General features: G+C 33.8%; 1 protein-coding gene and 1 pseudogene across 1 annotated transcript; one reads left to right on the top strand and one right to left on the bottom strand.

Annotated features, from left to right (window-relative positions):
• The first annotated feature begins 15,140 nt into the window (after positions 1 to 15,140).
• On the top strand, positions 15,141 to 17,043 carry LOC120177567 (HVA22-like protein a). Its single transcript, XM_039183669.1, has 5 exons — positions 15,141 to 15,312; positions 15,586 to 15,612; positions 15,749 to 15,871; positions 16,459 to 16,705; positions 16,809 to 17,043. Exons 1-5 carry the CDS (start codon positions 15,251 to 15,253, stop codon positions 16,869 to 16,871), a joined length of 522 nt encoding a protein of 173 aa, XP_039039600.1. The 5' UTR covers positions 15,141 to 15,250; the 3' UTR covers positions 16,872 to 17,043.
• Positions 17,044 to 17,718: 675 nt separating this feature from the next.
• On the bottom strand, positions 17,719 to 24,060 carry LOC120177659 (annotated as a pseudogene).
• Between the last annotated feature and the right edge of the window lie 316 nt (positions 24,061 to 24,376).

Below are 24,376 nucleotides of genomic sequence, written 5' to 3'. Positions count from 1 at the left end.
GCAAAAGCTTTCGACAGCACCAATCGTTGTCTCACCAGATTGGAACGAACCATTTGAACTCATGTACGATGCTAACGACTATGCAGTCGGAGCAGTGCTAGGGTAACGGAAAAGTAAAATTTTTCACGTCATATACTATGCAAGTCGTACTCTTAATGATGCACATGTTAAATATACCACAACTGAAAATGAACTCTTAGCAGTAGTATTTGCGTTCAATAAGTTTAGGCAATACCTAAAAGGCACTAAGGTAATTGTGCATACAGGTCACTCAGCCATTAAATATCTGATTAATAAAAAAGATGCGACTAGACTAATTCGATGGATATTATTACTACAAGAGTTCGATTTAGAGATTAAGGATAAAAAAAGGTATAGAGAATTAAGTGGCAGATCATTTGTCTAGGCTAGATAAAAAACCTGATTGTGTTGACACTACAGGTATTAAAGAAGATTTCCCTGATGAGAAAATATTATTTGTCATGGCTGTGTCGTGGTATGCTGACACTGTTAACTTTCTTGTTAGTGGTATTGTTCCTTCTATTTATCTAGCCATGGCAGAAAGAAGTTTCGACATGATGTGCGACATTACTAGTGGGATGAACCATTTCTATTCAAGCAATGCAGAGACAAAATAATTCGAAGATGCATTCCAGAAGAAGAACATAAAGATATTCTACACAAGTGCCACTCGTCACCGTATGGAGGGTAATTCGGTGGAATAATAACAGTAGCAAAGGTGCTCCAATCTGGATTTTATTGGCCAACCCTGTTCAAGGACGCGTATGAATTCTATAAGACATGTGATAGATGCCAACGAATAGGAAACATATCAAAAAGGAATGAGATGTCATGGAAAAATATTCTGGAAATTGAACTCTTCGATGTATGGGGAATAGAGTTCATGGGACCTTTTTCTACATCATTCGGAGATGTGTACATCCTCTTGGCAGTAGACTATGTATCAAAGTGGGTTGAAGCCATTGCTACACCTAAAAATGATTCTAAGACGATGTTAAAAGTTTTGCATAAAAATATATTCACCCCATTTGGAACACCATGAGCTATCATCAGCAATAAAGGCACTCATTTTGATAATAAATTGATTCCCAAGCACTGAAGCGATATGGAGTACGACATAGGATTGCTATGGGGTATCACCCTCAAACGAATAGACAAGCCAAAGTGTCTAACCCAAAAATTAAATAGATCCTCGAGAAAGTGGTCAACCCGAATCGAAAGGACTAGTCGCCGAAGCTAGATGAAGCACTATGGGCTTATCGCACAGCATTCAAGACACCGTTGGGAATGTCACCATTCAAACTGGTCTATGGAAAGGAATGTCATCTATTGGTTGAACTCGAACATAAAGCCTACTGGGCCATCAAGAAGCTAAACATGGATGCTCAGCTTGGTGGGGAAAGAAAACTTTTAGAGCTTAACGAGATGGATGAATTCAGAGTACACGCATACGAGAATTCCCGCCTATACAAGGAGGAAAAAAATGATGGCATGACAGAAAAATACTGCCAATGTAATTTTATTCTGGACAACAAGTACTGTTCTTTAATTCACATCTTAAGTTATTCCCAAGCAAGTTAAAATCATGATGATCGGGACCATTCATTCTACACCAAGTACATGATAATGGAGCAATTGAAATCCAGAACCAAAACGATGGTTCCATCTTTAAGGTGAACGGGCAGAGACTTAAGGAGTACAAAGGAGCCCCAGTCATGCGCGACAAACCGGCATCGTTGGCACATGATGCCCAAGAGTTTGCTTTATTTTCCTGAACAAAATTTCGTTTCCTAGGCAACGAGAAGTTGAATTCTGTACAGAAATAAATTAAGTTATTTTTAGTTTTCATTATCCGTTTTATTTTGTTTTCTTTATTAATTGTAGGCAAACAAAGAACACGTGGCTACATGGAGAATAAGAGCATGCATGAAAAGAGAAGAAACCCTAGGACGCATGGTTTTGGCAGCAGAATAAAGAGGGAAATTTTTTCCACTTTATGTTCAATCATATATTTCTCATTATTGCACAATCTTTTCCCTCCAAGAAAGGACAAAACTACCCCGAAACCACCTATTACTTTCCAAAGAAACAAACTGTTCAATAACTGCTTCTTCTTCATCGTGCCTCAACCTCTCGTCACTAAGAAAAAAAAATAATTTCTCTCCCCATCATCACCACTGATATCAACCAAGAAAAATAGTAAGAACAAGGAAAGCCCCAGCCCCAACACAGAGTTTTGAATGTTTCCAAACAACCAAAGCAGAAGTACGCTTCAAAATTTTTCAAAAACATCGAGTCTATTTGGAAGATGGATTCGTCTTTCCCACCGAGGAAAAGGAATCGTTTGGACCGGAGGTGATTGACGTGATAAAGAAACACAACTGGGAGAAGTTTGCTCGAAATCCCAAAGCTGTAGCACCGGAAATGGTACATGAATTCTATGCCTATCTCGAGGACCCGTCTAACCACACAGTTTATGTTTGAGGAAAGCTCATTCGATTTTCCCCCTCTGAACTCAACCAATACTTTAAGTTGGGAAAAGTGGAGGAGTATCACAAGCGATTTGTGGTAAATACCAATCAAGAAATATACGACGGTGTACTACATGATTTATGCTTTGGATGGGCCAAGTTCGAAGGGAATGCCCCAACGAGGAAAAGAGTAGATCGCCGAGCACTAAAACCGCACGTGAAATTATGGAACCACTTTCTCAAAGGCAAACTGATACCAACATCCCACAACACCACAATCCTCATGAAGAGACCGTTAGCTCTTGCACTCAATCATATACGGGAGGAAGATTGACGTTGGAGAACTCATTTTCGAGCAGATCCATGAATGTGCCAAGTGGAATCGGGGTAACCTTCCATTTCCCAACTTGATAACCGCATTATGCAAGAAGAAGAATGTTCTTGAGGATCACTTCGAGGACTACATTAAACCAAAGGGGGGTATTACCAGGAAAAAAGTCCCCGAGTTGATGAGTTTCAAATATGACGACCCACAGGAAGGTTTGGAGCGAGGAGCAAAACGGTTGCTGCGGCTAGAATGGTTGTTGTGGTCACACACACTCGAGAAACGTGTGAAAAGATCGGTCGCCTAGAGGACCACGTGGAAATTTACTTCGAGTATGTCAAGGCTAGGGACATGCAACTCAATGCCTTCTTCAAGGAGTTTCTCCCGAACACAAACATCATATTACCGACTTTCCCCGCTGTTATTCTCAAATACAATGCGGGTGACAGCACATTCCATACCTCAACATCGTATGCCCCTCTAGAAGTTCCCCCAGAAGTACCCGTTGATGTGCCACCACTAGCAACTCAAGTACCACATGTACCAGAGAAAGGCCAAGGTAACACAGAAGAATTCCTTAGCTCATCATCCTTTTAAACCTCCGAAAGCAGTGATGATACTCCATCTTACTTCTTCTCCGATGAGGATTTTACTCCAGCACGGCCACAACCAACGCAAGATCCCATTCTGTCCCCTGTTAGTAAAGCTACACTAGCCCCAGCAGCAGTTCCTAGTCCAGCACCAGTTCCAGCACAACCAACTCCTACTGCCGAGCAGTCAACTCCAACACGAGCCTTGTCCAGCAAGAAGCGGTACAAGAGAACTGCATGCCGTATACTTCAGCCATCTCCCTCACCAACAGTAGTAGACTCGAGATCCGAGAGTCCCTCTCCTCCCAAACGACGTCGAACGATGGCATCCAACCAAGCCACCCCACCACAATAAGTTTCTAATTATTTTTTTTAGTTTTTCTTTTTCGTATTTGCATATGGATTCATGTAGTTTTAATTTCATGCATTGAGGATAATGATCCTTCAAGTTTGTTGGAGGTATTGTACCATATTCTATCATACTTTGTTAGAAAGCAGTTGATGATAATTGGTTGAAAATTTTGATTGTCATGACATAAGCAGGTTAAGATTATTGCTAGGAATGAATTAGGGATGCCCAATGATGAATGCATAATTTGATTTCCTAGGCCATAATTATTGTTAAGATTGTCTAAAGAAGAGAACCAACCTTAGGCCTGATTCTTTGAAGTTCATAAACACAATTGTAGGCTGTCTTTGTTTTAGATAATCTATAAAAATTTTGAAAAAGAACTTTCTTCTTGCCGAGACTTCAAAAGTATTTTAAGGATGAAGTAAAAACTCTTTAGTGTTTGAAAAGTTGAAGAATAAGAAGGGACACTCCTCTGTGCAAAGGCATTAGCATAAAAACTCCATAAGAAATAAAGAGTAGCCACGTCATATGAGTGAGTGAAAGTAGTCACAGGATGACTCTGCCCGACTAGTTTGGGGGTGGAAGGTATGCTCCCTTTCACCTAGAGTGTGGAAAGGTAGTTGTGATGAGCTGACTCCCTAGAAATAATTAGGAGTATAAACTAAGCCTGAGAAATAATTTGTTGCATTGACAAATCAGAAGTGATTGCTTAAGTTTTCTAATTACCTTTATGCAAGGAATGGTTACAATCACGCACACACTATAGAAAAGAATCCTGACTAGGGAAGGGACTTGACTTACATGACTGTCGAACATGTTGAGACCAAACAATTTTTGCTGAGGGCTGAAATCTCAAACCATATGATTTCCTTAACTCTGCTTTGTCAGGACAATTTTGATTTTCTTCTAGCTATTGTACATTGCTTGAGGACAAGCAATAGCTTAAGTTTGGGGTGTGATAACTCCGTACAAAGACTTAATTTCTAGTCTTTTAACTTAAGTTATTGCTCGTCTAGACAAAGTATGCATAGCATTTTAGTTGCATATAGGTTACATTAGCTTGTGGTGGATAAATTGCGCTTAGGCAAGATTTATTTGGTTTGACTGATGCTGCTAAGGAGAAAGGGTCATTTGGATTATGTTTGTACAGGAAACTTACAGGGGAAGAACATTTCGGTCGTGAAAACGAAAATTTGCAAAGGCTAACGAAATAGATGAGAACATGAGGAACAGATTTATCTCGCCGAGGCAAGAGTTATCTGAGGAAGTCTGAAGCAGGTGTGACGAAACAGCCTATGTCACAAGTCAACTGGATGACCTACTTCATGTGCAAGCAACCCTTAGTGAAAATGTTAAACTTTCTGTATTTGAACCATATAAGCTTGTATTTTTGGAATATACCATAATCAAAAACGTATAGTTACCATAATCACAATATCATTGTACCAATAATTAAGAATAATTTCGTCGATGTGTACATAACACGATGTGATTTTGGAATTATTCTTAATTATTGGTACAATGATATTGTGATTATGGTATCTATACATTTGTCTGGTAGTAAAACTGTAATTTGTGCATATTCCTCTAATTCATAATTCATATATCTTGTATTCTCATTTACATACCTTGGGTTATGATATAAATAAATTTTGAAAAGTGCACGTTATGATAGATAAGTGAAAATGTTAAACTTTCTGTCTTTGAACCATATAAGCTTGTATTTTTCATGTATTTAAATCATATTCCAATGTATTTTAACTGAGAATATCAAGTACGTGAGTCTCATCAAGTGTGCGTGCTATATGCACTTAAAAGTGTCTCATAAAATTGCACTTGAAAGTGCCTCGTAGAATTGCACCATAGGTTCCATATAAACATGTATCATATAATCACTCCACCTCATGGCATGTAATGTGTACCTAAAACTCTCAATATACATAGATAGGACTTTATTTTAAATCAGACATTCATTTTCATATAAAAGCATCCATATAATATAATATAAATCATTTCTCATAAAACCAATAATGGGTAATTCATATCCAAAAATATTCGTAGTTATGAAATAAGATATTGTATAAAATAATTTGGGTAATTCATACCCAAAATAATTTTAAAACAATTTAATAAATCAATATAAAATGTCATAAAATAATTCAAATTGTTTTCATTTGAAAACATTCGAGGTTGACTCATCACAAGCCATCCTCATATAGCATATAAAATAGGAAAAATGCACTCACCTGATGCCTCACTAGCACTTACTGCTACCTTTGTTGTAACTCTTGTACCACGTTCCTCATTTTAATTTGGTCTGCTCTCACTTATGATCATGATCTTCACGAGGATCATGTTTCTGACATATAAAATTTTAAACATATATTAGTACTTGAACTAATAATAAACTTGAATTCATATAAAACTTCTAAAAATATTATTCATGTGCGTTCGATACTAATTCCTATCACTGAACCGAAAATCAACCTTAACTTAATCAAATCACTCTTTCAAGTCCTTCAATTAATTACTTATCACAATAATTCCCTGAACTTTTCAACACTTCACTTTTAGTCACTAACTTTTCCAATACTTACAAATTAGTGCTCAACCTTTTATAACTTTTCCAAATCAACCCAATTTCAATATTCAATCATCATTTTCCATCATTCACCTATACTTCTCAATTAGGAAATTAATGTTATACTTATTGAATTTTGTCTCTAACATTTCAAAATTTTCAAATAAACCTCCTAAAATTTCAGAACTTTTCATTTTTAATCCAAAATCAGCATTCCATCATTTAAACACTAATTTTCAGAATGGTACACAAATTTTTCAACAATTTGCGTAGAAACCCTTCTGTTGAACTATATTTTGATATAACAATTTAAGGCAAAATATTTTTGGACTTAAATTGAATTTATTCAAAGTTTTCAAAAATAATTCAAAGTCCTTAAAAGTTTGGAATTGAGCACAAAACAAATTTCTGAACAAGTAGTACCGATACTGTTCCTACAGTATCGGTACTAGTTAAACAAGTACCGATACTGTTCATATGGTGCCGATACTAAAGGTAAGGGAAGTATCGATACTCATTAGGTAGTACCGATACTACCAGTTTTGCCCAAATATCAAAATGCAAAAATGGTATCGATACCCAAAAGGGTATCGATACCACTATGTATAGTAGTATCGATACCATAGGCATAGTATCGATACCCAAAGGCCCAACGACACAAAGGTAGTACCGATACTCCCTTTAGGACTAACGATAGCCCTTGGTCTGGGTAACTTTATTTTGCACGAAAATTGATCCCCAATGGATCCAAATAACCTCCAACGGCTAGAAACGACCACAACAACATTTCAACACAAAAATACAATTTCAAGATACTTGAAGAAGAGTTATAACACCTATCCAAACAATCAAACACAAGATAATAGTTTTCAAATCTTATTTTTATTTCTCTTGTAAATATTGTGTTTGTGTGAGCTTAAATCTTTGTAAACACCTACCTTTGAGAGGTTTATTTGTTTACTTCTTTTTTCTTTTGTAAAAGGGGTTTGGTTCTATCTTAGCCAATTCAAAAGATAGGGAGTTGTAAAGGTTACTCTTGATCCTTGAAAAAGAAAGAACAAATTAGTGAATTTGTTCGAAAATCCTTAGTGAGGAGCTAAGGTAGTGGATGTAGACTTAGTTGAGAAGTCGAACCACTTTAAATCCTTGTGTCCATTATCTTATCCTTTTTCTCCTTACTCCCTAAACTTATTTTATCTTTTCACCCCCTTTACAACATTTTTCGGTTATTTGATTTGAGCCCCTTCGATCCTAACAATTGGTATCAGAGCTTGACTCGTTAGAAAGCTTCACATCCTTGAGACGATCCTCGAATAAGCTCTACCAATTCTAGAAGCAACCGACAAAGAAATGGCTTCAACCTCCGGTGCCTATTAATTTAAGATTCACTCATTCAAGATTCACAACCGGTAAACAAGCCACCCTTCTTCAGTGGAGCAAATTATGACTATTAGAAGAATAAGATGATGTTCTTTATTCAAACCTACGATCTAGGAGCATGGAAATCAATCATGAAAGGTTACTCCACTCAACCTGGTAAGTTCGACGATTGGAGTAATGAAGAGAATAAAAGTTCCAGCTTAATACTAAGGCTATGCATATTCTCTTTAGTGCTTTAAGCCCAGATGAATATGGAAGAATATCCTCTTGTTCCAATGCCAAGGAAAGTTTGGATAAGCTCCAAGTCACACATGAAGGAATCGACGAAGTGAGGGAAACCAAGATAAGTCTTCTCAACCATAGCTACGATAATTTCACGATGAAACCCGATGATGACATTAAAGCTATGACGAATAGATTTTTTTTTGATTGTTAACGATCTCAAAGGATTTGGAGAAGTTATCTCCAATGAGAAGTTAGTGAGGAAGATGATCTACTCTCTTCCAAAGTCTTGGCAATCGAACAAGTCGACAATTATCGAAGCTAGAGACCTAAAGTCTCTCACTCTCGATGAGCTAATTGGTTCTCTACTCACCCACGAGTTGATGGTGAAGGAAGAGGAAGATGATGAAGAAAAGAAGGAAACGAAAAAGGAAGAAAAGAATAATGAGGTAGGAGTTACCTTCAAATCCACCAATGGGAGCTCTGAAGATTCAAGTGAAGAGGTGGATGACGACGATGATGAAGAAGAAGAGATAGCCAAGCTCTTCAAAAAGTTCAAGAGATTCATGTCCTTCAAGGAAGTGAAGCATAAATCAACCAAGAAGAAAGGTCCCCCGGTGTGCTTCAATTGTCAAAGAAAGGGGCATGTCAATTATGAATGTCCTCTCTTAAAGAAGATGGGATCATCAAAGAAAAAGGCATTTGAAGCAACTTGGAGTGATGAAGATGACTCCAATGACGATGAACAAGTAGCCAACCTATGCCTCATAGCCACTCATGAAGAACCCGAGGTATCTTCTAACTCAAATGAATTTAATTCATATTCTTTTGATAAGTTACAAGTTGCCTACGATGAATTATTTTTGGAGCTTGAGACCATGAACTCCTAATACAAGAAATTGATTTCTAAATTTAAAACTGAAAATGATTTTCTTTTGAAAGCTAAAATGGATTTTGAAAACCAAAATGAAATTTTGAAAAAGGATTTAGAGCTTTCAAAAATGAAAGTTGAAAGTTTTGAAAAAGAATGCTTTGATTTAAAAGTTAAGTTTGAATGCTTAACAAAAGGAAAAAAATCATTTTAAATAATTAATCTAATTCCATAATGACAAAATGTTCACATTGTCATTATCATGGTCACAAGGAACATACTTGTCCTTTGAAGAAATGAAAACGTATTAAAATTAGAAAAGTATGTGTTCCAAAAGGAACAAGGGGCATTGAAATTAACGTTCAAGGATCCAAAGCAATTTGGATACCAAAATCTACTTATGTATCTTGCAGGTGTGTGGGAGAAATGGTGATGAAATGAAGAAATCAAGATGCTCTACCCACACTCAAAAAGGAATGGGTAACCTCTAAGCTTAATGCTTTTGATTTTGATTATTTGGTTGCTCATTTTGATTTAGGCATGCATGAGTTTTGATTTTAATGATTTGATGTTTTTCATCTCATGTATGTTAAAAAGATGTTATGATGAACATTTTAAAGTTTTAATGATTTTTCATAATTTTTAGTTCATCATAATGAATTTTGGTCAAAATTGATTTTAATGGAAGTGATATCTCTCTAACAATTGATATCAACTTTTGAGATACTTTGATTTTACAAATTTTAAAATTTTTGACCTAAAAATTAAATGTTTATGCATGTGTTTTAAAATATTAAAGATATCTCTCTAACAATTGATATCAAGTTCTTCAAATGCATGACATTTTTGAAAAAACCTTTATGCATATGTACTTAATTTCAACTATTGGTATTGCATAAAGTATTTTAGACTTGAATATATTGAATTTCATGAGCTTCTAACATTTTTGTTAATCTTTGTTGAAATTCAATTTTGTTTAAGTGTCAAGTTTTTAAAGCTAAATTTTGTTTGGAATACACTTTTTGATGGGGAGCTTTGATTTTTCAAATTTTTTTTAATGCAAAAATTACCACTTACTCTCCAATGTTATGTTTGGACTTTAAAGTTGAATTCTTTTTTATTTAACAAAAAGGGGGGAGAAGTATTGGTTTGAAAAATTAAATTTCTTGATGAAAAAAGGGGGAGCAGAACATTTTCACATATTTTCCAACAATTGGTACCTTTTCCATTAACATTTTAGTAAGGGGGAGTTTTGCCAAAAATAATTTTTCAAATGTTTTGTTGTATCAAAAAGGGGGAGATTGTTGAACTATATTTTGATATAACAATTTAAGGTAAAATGTTTTTGGACTTAAATTGAATTTTTTTCAAAGTTTTCAAAATTAATTCAAAGTCCTTAAAAGTTTGGACTTGAACACAAAACAATTTTCTGAACAAGTAGTACAAATACTGTTCATATAGTATCGATACTAGTTGAACAAGTACCGATACTAAAGGTAAGGGAAGTATCGATACTCACTAGGTAGTACCGATGGTATCAGCTTTGCTCAAGTCTCAGAATGCAAAAATTGTACCGATACCCAAAGGGGTACCGATACTACTATGTATAGTAGTATCAATACCATAGGCATAGTATCGATACCCAAAGGCCTCAACGGCTAGTAATGGCTAGTTGATTTAAATATTAGCAAAGGTAGTACCGATACTTCCTTTAGGAGTACCAGTACCCCTTAGTCTTGGCAACTTTATTTTGCACGAAAATTGATCCACAACGGCTCCAAATAACCTTCAAAAGCTAGAAACGGCCACAACAACATTTCAACACATAAATACAAGTTCAAGACACTTGAAGAAGAGTTAGAACACCTATCCAATCAATCAAACACAAGAGAATAGTTTTCAAATCTTATTTTTATTTCTCTTGTAAATATTGTGTTTGTGTGAGCTTAAATTTTTGTAAACACCTACCTTTGAGAAGTTTATTTGTTTACTTCTTTTTCCTTTTGTAAAAGGGGTTTGGTTTTATCTTATCCAATTCAAAAGATAGGGAGTTGTAAAGGTTACTCTTGATCCTTGAAAAAGAAAGAACAAATTAGTGAATTTGTTCGAAAATCCTTAGTGAGGAGCTAAGGTAGTGGATGTAGACTTAGTTGAGAAGTCGAACCATTTTAAATCATTGTGTTCATTGTCTTATCCTTTGTTCTCCTTACTCCCTAAACTTATTTTATCTTTTCACCCTCTTTACAACATTTTTCGGTTGTTTGATTTGAGCCTCTTCGATTCTAACACCTTCAATTTTCCAAAAAATGTGAAATGATCATTAAACTTTAATAAAGCCTTAAATTAGTCCCAAACACAATTTCAAGCACACAAGATCATTATTATGGTCAATTTAAGCCCTTAGGAAAGTTTTGATAATTTTTCCAACTCTTTTCCCTATGGGTCGAATACTTTTTAAATTATTTCATAATGGTCCCTAATTTATTTCAAACTTAATTTCAACACCTACACATCAATACCAACCATTCCAATTCATTTTCATATAAATTACCATTCAAACACAATATTTCCTCATCAAAAACCCTAAGGGTCGAATCACCTCGTTCATGTTTCTACTTGATTTCAACCAATTTTCATGCTTGATTTCAACTCCATAACACTTCTAACATCAATAGCCAACCTTAAATCATAAAAATTACACTTTCCCTTCAATTATCACTAATCAATTCAAACATGTAACATGAAGATATTTACACCAAATGAAAGAGAAGCTTATGTAGATAATTTTTTTTATTTATACCTAAGCCAAAATCCTAAGAAAATGGCTAAAAAATTGAAACAAAGCTTTCTCACTTTGGAGAGTAAGCTCACGGCAACTAGATGAAAGAAGAAGAAGGGTTCTTAAATTTTCTAAAAAAATCTCACTACACTTGACTTTTAAACCAATTAAAATTAATTTAAAATTCATTTTAGTCAAAAAAATCTTTTCTACCCTTAATGAATCTTGATAATTACCCCATGCCATCCTTTTATTTCCATTTTAATGACATCCATTTTAATGACATTAAATAAATATAAAAATTCCATTCATAGATTTCCATCTTTGCCATTTTAATTTTCCAAAAATTCAATTTAGTCACTAAATTTTACTATTCCACATTAACATGAAAATTCCACCAAATTCCACTGATCCACATCAAATTTCACTGATTGATTAAAAATATCAATATAATTTTTATAACCCCAAACTACGTTCCTTCAAATTTTTGTAAACTTCTAATTAGATTCGGATAACCGGATATTTTACCGAACTTTATCGCTTAATAACTTTTTCTACAAATACCGGATCAAAATATGAATTCCATAAAAACTCAATATTTAAAGATAAACTATTCATTTATGGAATAAAAATTCTTTTTGGCAAAATTGTCACTTTGTTCCACAAACTTTCCCAAATTTCTAATTTTTCACTAAACTTTCAAAATTTACATTTTAGTTACTTGTTGAAATTTTGGGTATTATAGTTGAGGATTGAATAGTGCCATTGGATTCATTAATTTTGAGCATTTAATGCTCACTTGCACATTTGGTATAAAATGTTGGGATGTTGGTATCCAGACCGAGCATCCTAACGAACAAATTTATAGTGTTGAACGACTAGTATCGATACTGTTTAAGTGAGTATCGATTCTCACCCACTACTATCGATACCAATACCATGGTATTGATACCAAAAAGCCTTCAGGAATTTGAGTATCAAGACTGACATATCGGTATCTAGACTAGAAGGGGTTTTAACTAAAAATCAAATGTTTTGAGCTTTAAAATAATATTTATAAAATGCGAAATTAATCAATAACACTTATTATTATTTTTCACACTTAAAAATACTTTAAAATTATTTATGAAAAATTATTTATAAAATCGTGAAATGTAAATTTTAACAACTTAAAACATTTAAAAATCACGTTATATCAAAAAGTAAGTTCAACATCTTTCTCAAATAATTTTTAAAATTTAAGAAGATTAAGCAGTTTAAAAAATTAGAGTCAATATGATAATAAAAATATGCTTAATGGTATGTGAGGTCCTCAAACTTAAAAAGTAATCATTGTGGTCGTCGTACTATTTTTACACTTAATGTGACTTTCAAACTCAGAAAAAATTCAATTTGAACCTTTGACCAACAAATTTCGTAATTGATCATTACGATGTTGATATGGCAGTTCACAGTATTGATGTGGTGATCCATGGTGGTTAATGACGTGGCAAACAGGCTAAATGATTTTTTATCGAGTTCGAGGTCCAAATTCATTTTTTAAAGCTAATGGTCTTATTTTATTTTTCTCTTAAATAAAAATATTAAATTTATTATATTTAAAATTTTAAAATTATTAAAAAATTAAATATAAAAATAAAGAAAATGAAATTTAAATTACTAAATATATTAAATATATATTGAAAGTACTAAAAACACTATAAAAATTAAAAAATATTAAAAATTAAAAATATTAAAAAAAATAAATATTATATGTCTTGCTTTAGATCTTTGTTAACATTTGCATGTCATATATTTTAGATTTTAATTAATTTTAATTTTATAATCTTTAAATAAAAAAATAATTTAATCTTTTAATCATAAGGAAAATTAATAAATAATTTTAATTACAAGACTAAATTAAATTAAAAAATTAAAAGATTAAAAGATTAAATTATAAAAAATATATATTTGTAATTTAATCTTACAATATATTGTTTAATAAATTTAAAGATTATAAAAAAAGATATTTGTAATTTTTTATTTAAATTTTATAAATTTAAAATTAATTAAAATCTAAAATATAAATTTAAATTGACTCAAATAATTCTAGTAACTTAAATTTAACTTAAATTTAAAAAGAGAAGTGTTTGTATTGGTCCATTGATGTGGTTTTGATTGCTACAATGTACAGTAAGTAATGTTATTAGCATAAAAATAACATCCAATTGACTTGACATAGTGGTTAGACGTTAAGCCTTTCATCCACTGAGCCTAAACTCAAATCTCATTAAGTGCATTCTTTTGGAGGTTTAATCCCTTCTTTCTTAATTTAATAAATTAAATCTCATTTGTCACGTGATAATATTTAATTGGCTGTTATTAATTAATTTAATAAATATTTTCTTTAAACCAACAACAATTGAAATGTATCACTCTCTGATTGATAATAAAATACTTAAATATAAATATTAATAATAATATTTTTAATTTTAAATATTCTGACGTGACAGTGTCACATCTTCATATTATATGATTTGGACACACCACGTCAACATCTCCCTTCATATGTATGTGTTTGGTTGACCATTAGTTGACTAACAATTTCCATCAACCGATAGTTTTTTTTATCCAAAATGAAACGTTGAGTGGTCAAATGTGTCAAAAAAAAGAATACGGGTAAATTTGGCTATACTATCAAACATTAGAGGTATTTTGTTGTATTATGCCAAAAACATAATATATGATTACTATGGTTTTTATTTAATTAAGATGTGGTTACCACGAGTTAACTACCGTTAATATTTTGGTATAATCATACATTTGGTCCTATCAATTACATATTCTTTGAATTAGTTCTACTTTTAATAAATTAAAATAAAATTTTAAAAGTTTAGATAAAATAAAATATATATTTTTAAATAAAAATAAAAATAAAATATTATGAACTTAAGTTAATTGAGAGAACCAAATGTGTGATTATGCCAAAATATTCGATTGGGGATTAAATATATTTTAATTTATTAAAAGTAAGACTAAATTAAAAAAATATGTAAATAATAGAGATCAAATGTGTGATTAGACCAAAATATCATATCACATAATCTTTTAACTATTAACAGTTTTTAACATATGGTGATCATATCTTAATTAAATAAAAATTAAAGATATCATATTTTAATTACCTCCCCTTACCCTATATATATGGGAAAAAAGGACAGTTATTTTTTTTATATTTTAATTAAATAAAAAAAGAAAGTGATATGTATTATATTTTTTAAATTCAGTGAGAAAAATTAGACAAAATACAAATATAAGTTACCAATAATGTAGTTAACCCAGAAATATATTTTAAGGGCTAATCGACCTTAAAACCTTTTGAAAGTTAAAAACAGATGCGACTGTTCATTTTATTATTGATTGCGAATTATCCTCCGTTAGATTACTGCGCCAATCAACCCGAGGCAGAGAATAAATTCTCTTACAACCTGCTTTTGGCATCTTCTGTTTTCTTGCATATAAAAATATCACAACCACTTGACTTGCACCCTTTGTCAGTAAATAAAAAAATAAAATTAAAACACCAAAACCAAACCCTACCATTTGTTTAGAAGTTCTGAGATCAGAAGTTTTCAGAAAGGAAGGGGAAGAAAGAATACAAAAGCATTGAAGATCGAAGATGGGTTCTGGGGCTGGAAATTTCCTTAAGGTTATTCTTAAGAACTTTGATGTTCTTGCTGGGTAATGCTTCAGCTTTATTTCTTTTCTCTTGATCAAACTAAGAATAAAACAAGTAATGAGCAACCAAAGCATTTTATCTTGTTTCCTTTTTGGGTTTGTGTTTTGTATGTTACTGCTTGATGAACATAGAAGCAAAATCAAGAAGATAAAATCAGATTTATGGGATTATTGCCACTTTTTATTTGAAGGGAAAGTTCAAATTTTTATCTGACACATCCCAGTTTTCATCTTTTATTTCCTTTATTTATTTATTTGTTAAATTGATTTTTGCAGGCCAGTTATTAGTCTTCTCTACCCCCTGTAAGCAATTTCCTGATTTGTTTGGGGTTTATTTCATTTTTTGTTTTGTTTTGTGTGTATTTGTTCATAAGTTGCCTCGATTTGTCATTTACCTGGATTGTTTCGATTGTTCTGTTGTGTTAAAATTCTGAAACAGATATGCCTCAGTCAGGGCGATCGAGTCCGAGTCTCGAGAAGATGACAGACAATGGCTTACATATTGGGTTCTCTATTCCATGATTACATTGATGGAGCTCACTTTTGCCAAAGTCATTGAATGGTAAATTTTTTTTGCTCTTTCTTTCTTGTTCTTCCTTTTGCCTTGGCTTGGATCGATGTTTCGGTTTATTAGACCTGTTTGTTTTAGTTTTTCTACTCAAAGAAAATTTGATCGTTGAGCTTGTCTGAAACTGGCAGTTTTGGAGACCAAATGATTCCTATTCTTCAAATCTTGCTTCTCATCGGGAACCCTTTTATATAATGTAGTTATCAATGTTTCATAGAGGTGTTACAGTTCCTGGTTTTAATTTCTTTCTCTCTGGTAGTTGTGCCTAAAATTGCTGATACTTATATTGGTTTGATGAAATGTTGTAGTCCGATATGCTTTACTAAGTCCGGGTCTCTAAATAGCATCGATCCTTAGCTGATTTACAATGAAAAACCTGTATGCGAAGCCTTCTTATGTTTTTTATGCACATATATAGATACCTATGCTAATTGGACTCTGATGTGCTGGATATGGTTATTTTCTATTGTTTAGTATGTTATTTTTGTACTTGTGAAGGATCCTTGGAAGCTCATATCCCATGCATCGGTCTGAACATGTGTGAAACACGGTACTTTTAAATATTCGAAAATCTACTGCAGGATTCCCATCTGGTCCTATGCAAAGCTGATTTTCACTTGCTGGCTGGTCATTCCGTACTTCTCTGGCGCTGCCTATGTTTACGAGCATTATTTGCGACCTTTCTTTCTGAACCCACAACAGACAATTAACATCTGGTATATTCCAAGGAAGAAGGACTTCTTCAGTAAGCCGGATGATATTTTAACGGCTGCAGAGCGATACATTGAGGAGAATGGAACTGATGCATTTGAGAAGCTCATTCATCGGGTATGCCAGCGGTCTTGGTTTTTTTTTTAGTTTATGTTCTTTAAAAGAAATGAGTTTAATAGTAACCATATTATTAGCCCTTATTTTCTCCCTCGTTTCACAGGCTGATAAGTCGAGGAGTAGCAGTTATGGTTACATATACGATGATGATGGCTACAGGCATTGATCCTTATGGCTCCTGTATATTTTGCTGTCAAGAGAAAGCTGCATGTGCATCCGGTATCACACGAGAGAGACTTCTTATTTGTGTGCATAACTCTTTGAATGTTTGTCTATGGTTTATGTAATTATCTAAATTTGCTTGTTAAATAATGCAAGTTTCTAAATACTTTCTCAAATTCTGTGTTGCTTCTGGTCCCCTTGGTAATTTTCATGCATGTTCTTGTTAGGGTTGCCGGTTGAACTAAGGCTATTTAGGTTTTAGGCCTTGTGATTTGGAATTTATCCCGATACAAAAGGTGCTTATCGAGCGAGTCAATCACGAGTGGCCAGTGTTCAACTCAACTCACAAACTGTTTGATTCGTGCTCAACTCAGGCCTGACTCGTGCCTGACTCAACTTGATACCTGGCAAAATTGATAAAATTTTGTTCAACTCGACTCATAAAGTTCTCGATAAAATTTTGCTCGACATGTTTTTCATTAAAGAATTGTTCGTGAACTCATTTAGTTGAGTTAGACTTTGATGGACTTGACTCATTATGGTGTCAAATCGAATTTGAATCGAGTCAACTTAAGTCGAGCATTTATTGGGTTAAACTTGAACTATCATATTAATTTTGCAACATATATGTTTTAAAGTTTTAATTAAAAATTGTTATATGAAAATAAAAGTTTATAGAAGACAGCAGGTTTTCCTTATGAACATTAAATAAATGGTACGACATTGAGTTCAGGGCTTCATATATATATTATTTAGAAAGAGATGCCATTGTTACCACTATTCATGATCAACACTATAACTAAGCGCTTCTTTTAAGAGAAGCTACCAGTTTTCTTCCTTTGTCAAAAGCTTCAATCCTCTTCAGTTTCACCATCATCAATTGATTGGCTAATATACTCTTGAGCTTCCTCAAGTGCAGATTCATTTGAATCAGCTGCGCACAATATTTTCTTTAATGCTATTGCCATATGCAATCCATTTTTCATTTGATAAGCATACGATCCGAAAAACGGTTTTATAAAAGCACTGTGTTATGACCCAAGATAATCGGAGAAGGACGAGAATCGAAGAAATAGAAATAGAGATTGAGAGAAGAAAGAGAGCTTGAAGAAGAGAACAATTTCATTCAATTTTCAGGCGATTTCCCCTTGGTTCAGTACACGTTTTATTTGTTAATATTGTTCCAATTCTAACCAATTTACCTGCTGACGGTACAACTTTCTAACATAATTCTTCCTTTGCAGGTGCTGCTGGCCTGATTCCTTCCCCTGATTGGGTTAGACTTCCAAGCTGCTCATTTGGTCCATCAGGTAAGTGACTAAGCCCTTCTAATTTTGTATTCCCAAATATCCTAATTTTCTCAATTAAAATCCCTAACCCTACTTTCAATTCCCCCAATTCTCCCCCACCTTCTCCGACTGTTTCTATATCTCTGCTACTCATGACAATACCCCTCCATGAAAGCGCCATTGTCCCAAGGATCAAAACCTAGGAATTGTGATTGCAGTACAATATAATTTACTACAGTGATGTTTTCCAGTCCTAAATTCATCCACTGCACCTGATTGTGCTTCTTCTCTCAACATTTGTCATGCACCATAGAACCATAGAACCTTGCTTCCAGCTTTAATCCCTTCCGAAGAGCAAGTGAAGTTTGATGGTAAGACTGAAATTTCAGATAAACTTGGCCCCTGACCTTGAAATTTCTATATGTCAATTTTATATCCGCATAAATTTCCATTGTTCTTTGCATCTTCTCGCCCTGTGCCTTTGACTTGTGATTCATGTTTTCCTTGGGTTTGAGCATTGATTGAGCTGTAGACTACCCACCATTTTTTCTTCTTATGGTTGAAGCTAGCAACTCCAATAATTTATGCTTCATGAACCGTTTCATGTTATAAGAAGCCATTCCCGAGTTACAACCTTCATATGAGCAATTAGTTGGTATTGTTCCATAGAATTATTTTTTCACATGTTCTTTGATTCTTACTTTATCTCTGCCGCTTTTAATGTTGACTTCCCTTATACTGATGGCATTTCCCTGTCCTTGCGATGATCCTTGTGCTAGTGGGTGACTTGAGTGCAATGAACTAACTAAACCATTCTCTGTACGAGCAGATTTGGCAGTATTCATAATTTTTCTTTCAAAGCCATAAGTTCCCAACATTCCAAATATGGTAAGCTTAAAAGCTCCAAATTCCTGGCCACCATTATCATATAGGAGCTTTGACATAATTGTTGGAAGATGAACATATCCTATCATGCCCTCAACGACCTCTTTGATGAACTGAGATAATAATTTCCTCAATATATGACCACCTATAGGTGATTTTGGGATCATCAACTTGATTATGCATTCGTCTTCATCTTGAGAACCCAATGATTCAACTAGTCTTACATGACTTTCCTTCTCAACTACCCTTTCATTGCATTATGAACCCATCAAAGGTTCACAAACCGAGTCAAGTAACCTAAACCAAAGTAGTTCAGAATCTTCTGGATTCAAACGGAGGGTATGATGTTGGCACAATTCAATACAAGCTTCCAATAAAGTTCGTATGTCATTCACCTCCTCCATTTTCAAAACAGAGTTGAAATACTCCATGCCACCAGATCTACCTAAAGACACCTTGGAGATCGTACTTCCGACGGCAATATCAAGCTCTACAAATTTATCATTAAGGCTAGAAAGTGTAAGCAAGAGAGCACTACCAACATCACTAACCCTTTCTAATAAAAATGCTGCAACATCTATGATTCCGTGTTCCTGCAATAAGCGAAGGCAATATTCAACTCGACAGCTATCAAAAGTTCCCAAGAACTTGAGAACTGAATTTCGTTTAAACTGATATAATAACTCTATATAAAACTCAATCATATCATCAGTTATACGAGGAGGATTATTTCACAGGAACTTGGGGAAATTAGACATTCTGTCCAAGTAGGCTTCAAGGACTTTTTCTGAAAATTTCCCCCTTTTTCCACTCGAGACATCTACAATCTTCTCTTCCCTTAAATAAGAGATATTAAGGGTGCCTGATAAGTTAACCTCAATGGCCGTTTTTATGTGAAGGAAAAGGCTTTTTGGATGAGACTTAAGTGCATAAAGGATACATGAACTTTCATCATTAAAATGGTCAACAACTAAAACCAATGTATCCTCTCTGCTTAAATTAATCATCTCTGGAATTGAGAGATGACTTTCGATCTAAAATTAGTATAATCCCCATTGCTTAGTTGCATTAACATATTGTTGATAAAAGCAAAGGAATAAATTGGCTCTTCTACATCTTTCATATAGCTATCAACAAGAACAAGATATTGATGCCTAAAGGTATAAATTAATCCACAAACCTGGTCAAAGCATGCATTCTCACATAATTGTAACACATAGGACTGATCCCAATCATTTTCTGGCACTATCTCCAAAAGTGCTCGTAATTGCTTCTCTCTTCTTTTGGAGCTTTCAGTACTCATGGTAGGAACACTTCGCAAACTAGTATTTTCTTAAATCAAGTATTCCAAAATTGATTTATAACAATTTTTGGGATTTTAGCTCTTCCACGTGTAACATAGCATGCAAGTTCATTATCTTGCTCGAGGTACAATTCATCATTACTCAATTTCTTCCTAGTCCCACTGATTTTCAATCTACACCATGCATAAAAATAATCATGCCAAAACAGAGACTATACAGTGCAGTCAAGAAATAATATTAGGAGACAACTAAAATTGCTCCATATACCCAACTTAAATAGATTAGAAAGCATAATGTGCAACCTGTGATTCACACTCAAACTCCTAGCCAAATAAATCCTACCTTTTCCCATCAACAAAAGTCTAAACACATAAGGAACAAGGATTGAGATACAAACATCATGAAATAAATTTCTCTAAACGTCGATTCAAATAGAGAATTCAGATTATTTGAGTTACCATATTTTTGACTTTGTAGAAATTGATCCACATTGACTGTTGAAGAAGAACCAACAATTTGAATCATGAAATCAAAGAGTACGAATAATTTAATGGAAAACGAATGAAAGGTAGTAACTTGAATATGCATGGGCAAAGCTTGATTTTCCCACGAAATCAATTTGGTATACCCAACCAGACTGACGTTCTACTACAACCGTGAATTAGCCTTCATGGAGCCGATGATGGATGAAATTGCATCAAATACTCTTGTTGACATTTTATCAAACGCTTGATACCCATTATTTGTATCTTCTATTGCCACATGTAACATTTGCTCAATTTTAGGGTTGTTTTGGACTTGCTCCTTCGTCCTCCCTTTCAAGATCCCTAATATCCACTCCGCGTAGCGTTGAGTCATTGTCATCCTTGTTTCTATTTTACTGATTAAGTTATCATGTTCTTCCCACCATTTAGGAGGGTTATTTCCCTCTGTAGTTTGCTTCACCATATTAGCTAAGTCATCAATCTGCTTCTGGATTGAAGAAAGATAAGGAGTTTAGCCATTGTTTGATTTTGCTTTGGTATACCAATGAACAAGTTTTCAGGGAGAGTGACTCTGGATACCAATTTGTTATTACTCAAGAGAATCAGAGAAGGACGAGAATCGAAGAAATAGAAATAGAGATTAAGAGAAGAAGATTTGGAGAAGAAAGAGAGCTTGAAGAAGAGAACAATTTCATTCAATTTTTAGATGATTTCTCCTTGGTTCAATACACATTTTATTTGTTAACATTGTACCAATTTTAACCAATTTACCAAATGGCAGTACAACTTTCTAACATAATTCTTCCCTTGCAGGTGTTGCTGACCTGATTCCTTCCCCTGATTGGGTTAGACTTCCAAGCTGCTCATTTGGTCCATCAGGTAAGTGACTAAGCCCTTCTAATTTTGTATTCCCAATTACCCTAATTTTCTCAATTGAAATCCCTAACCCTACTTTCAATTCCCCCAATTCTTTCTCGCCTTCTCCGACTGTTTCTATATCTCTGCTACTCGTGACAGACTCTTGATTCTGCACTGGCTTTATACGTTTGATTAGATAATCATGATGAACACTATGGATCATATGAAAAAAAAAACTTGCAAGCCTAAAAGAACAATTCATGCATTCTAAAAGCAACACAACCCCTTGCAGCTAATGGGAAATTTTAGAGAACAAGATGCATGACTGAATATGATAATGTAAATGACCACACATTAATGCATGCATACAGGCATATATGTATTTATGGTATGTGTGCATACCGGGTTATTCTCCACTTTAGGGATCTGACAAAGCATTTCAATGTCCCGCAATTTGGAAAAGTACAAATCTCTTTCCTTTTCCAAAAGGTCAACCGAGAGCTTCAAATCGGTTATCTGTAAAAGAAGAACATGAACTGGTATTTAAACCGAGGAATATCATTTTTCCTTGTTACCAAGAAATGGTAAAAGAGGAACAATCCAGGTCAGGCAGCCTTCATTAGCACTAAATGCATTGTCGTTTAACTATGCCTATAAACGAATCGAACGAACATGAACACGAACGATGATATGTTCATATTTGTTCTTTTAACTTTAACTGAAAAAACAAACGAATATGAACAACTAAACGAGCAAAATTTGTTGTTTGTGTTTGTTCTCTAGGAATGTAGTTTATTGTGTTCGTTTGTTAATATGATAAACGAACATAAACAAATGTAAACGAACACAATCAAATACAAACGAACATAAATAGATGTAAACGAACATAAATTCAAACGATATAGGTTTTTTTTTCTCAATCTATTGTGAAATGAAATGGATAGTGAGCTGCTAGTTGGGAAATATATATCTGAATAAATTTATACGAACCTAAACAAACGGATTACGAAACATTCACCAACATAAATGAACGAATGAGTCATTTGTTCGTTTTTCGTTTATTTAATTAAACGAATAAAAAATCTTGTTTATGTTCGTTGGTTTAATAAATAAACAAACTTCCCGCCAAATGGTCATGAACAATGCGCTGAACGTTCGATTCGTTTATAGTCTTATGTTTAACCATTATAAGTAAAGGTTAGTAGATGATAAAAGAACCTAAGGAGAGTTCGAATGCGATTACCTCCTTGGACAAAGCCCGGACATCGCTCACAGTTGCTGCTACACAAGTCTTCTCTTGCTTGGAAGCTGACGATAAGCATGATACCAAGGTGACAACAGTCAGTGGCAAGCATGAAAGAATATTGACAAAGATTAAATGCATAAAAATTACAAATGAAGATATTAATATAAACGAAATCGCATTGCATAATTGAACCAATGTTTTTATTTATGGCAGCTGCATCTCCAGAGACAGAGTTATGGAAACTGTTTGCTTGCAGAGATTTTGAGCTCTTATGAGAACCCTTCAAGCTCTTCTCTTTTCCGTGTCTCAACAGGATCGTAATTCCTATGAGATCGGATAAAATAAACTAATTAATTCAATCTAACATACTACTTATGTCAGGAAGGAGGAAAGGATTCAATTAGCTTATTCATGATTCCACCATTTACAGAATCACAATACCGTTTCAGCCATTGTAAGAACTCCAAATTGTCCAAAGGTCTGCCTTTAACAAGTCTGTTGACTTCAATATGCTGCAAATGGCAAAGTTACGGGTATCGAATTCGAACTAATTTGTTGTCTAAATAATCACAATAAAACTAACATATACATCTTTTTCAAGGTCAAATTCAGGAAAACCACTAAGAAATCTAACTCACAGTCTGAAGTATTCATGTGCAGCCATATGCTCAATTGCCAACAGCAATGAACAACACATGTTGAACTCAAAAGAAATGCAAGTCACACGTGAGCTAACCATCTTTATGGTCTCTTTTTTAAGGTTTTCAGTGGTCTATATATGCGAACTGATGTGATGAAATTTGAAAATTTTGATAGTAAAAAGAAAGACAGACTTAATATTGGAAGAGAAAATGCAGAGACTAAATTATCTTATCAATTTTCAACTTGTTGAATACTTCTTGCAGAACCTTGTAATTTTGGATCATATCGTATTCTGTTTTTGCATCAAAATTCACCTGCATTCCAAATTAAAATCAGGGCAAATCAAAACAATGCTGCAAGCAATATGAAAATAAAGCGAATTTACCTTGTGCATTGGCTCAGCTCCTGGATAGGTCATATCTATCATCTGATATTGTACAGCACCAGAGGCAGCCTGGAAAGAAATAGTTATTTGAAGTGATGAATGTCAAGGTTTCTCTATCAATGGCAAAAGAAAAGAGAAAACCCAACACTTCTCAAGGAAATCAAAGTAAAATTTATTAAAATGGCCCAAAACATTATATTTTTTAAATAGTTGGGGATTATTATAGAGTAGCATACGTTCATAATGTTTTTAGTCTATTTACAAGGCACATCCCTTATACTCGTTGCAGCTCAAACTCAGGAAGGAAGGTCAACATTCCCATTTTATCTTTTTTTGACATGTTTTAGCTCAAACATGCCAATGCAGCAATGCCAGCCACCGACCCTCTTTTGATTGGGCAAATTGCAATTTCTCT

This window comes from Hibiscus syriacus, unplaced genomic scaffold, assembly GCF_006381635.1.
Source record: "Hibiscus syriacus cultivar Baekdansim isolate YM2019G1 unplaced genomic scaffold, ASM638163v2 tig00003454_pilon, whole genome shotgun sequence".
Lineage (NCBI taxonomy): Eukaryota > Viridiplantae > Streptophyta > Magnoliopsida > Malvales > Malvaceae > Hibiscus > Hibiscus syriacus.
The sequence above is the reverse complement of the archived record's forward strand: the minus strand, read 5'-3'. Positions and strand labels throughout refer to the sequence as shown.

Excerpts from the sequence above, each read along its gene's own strand:
- LOC120177567 (XM_039183669.1), top strand. The coding sequence starts at position 15,251 with ATGGGTTCTGGGGCTGGAAATTTCCTTAAGGTTATTCTTAAGAACTTT. Across the intron at positions 15,613-15,748 it reads ATTAGTCTTCTCTACCCCCT|ATATGCCTCAGTCAGGGCGA; the intron begins GTAAGCAATTTC and ends ATTCTGAAACAG. Across the intron at positions 16,706-16,808 it reads TTGAGAAGCTCATTCATCGG|GCTGATAAGTCGAGGAGTAG; the intron begins GTATGCCAGCGG and ends CTCGTTTCACAG.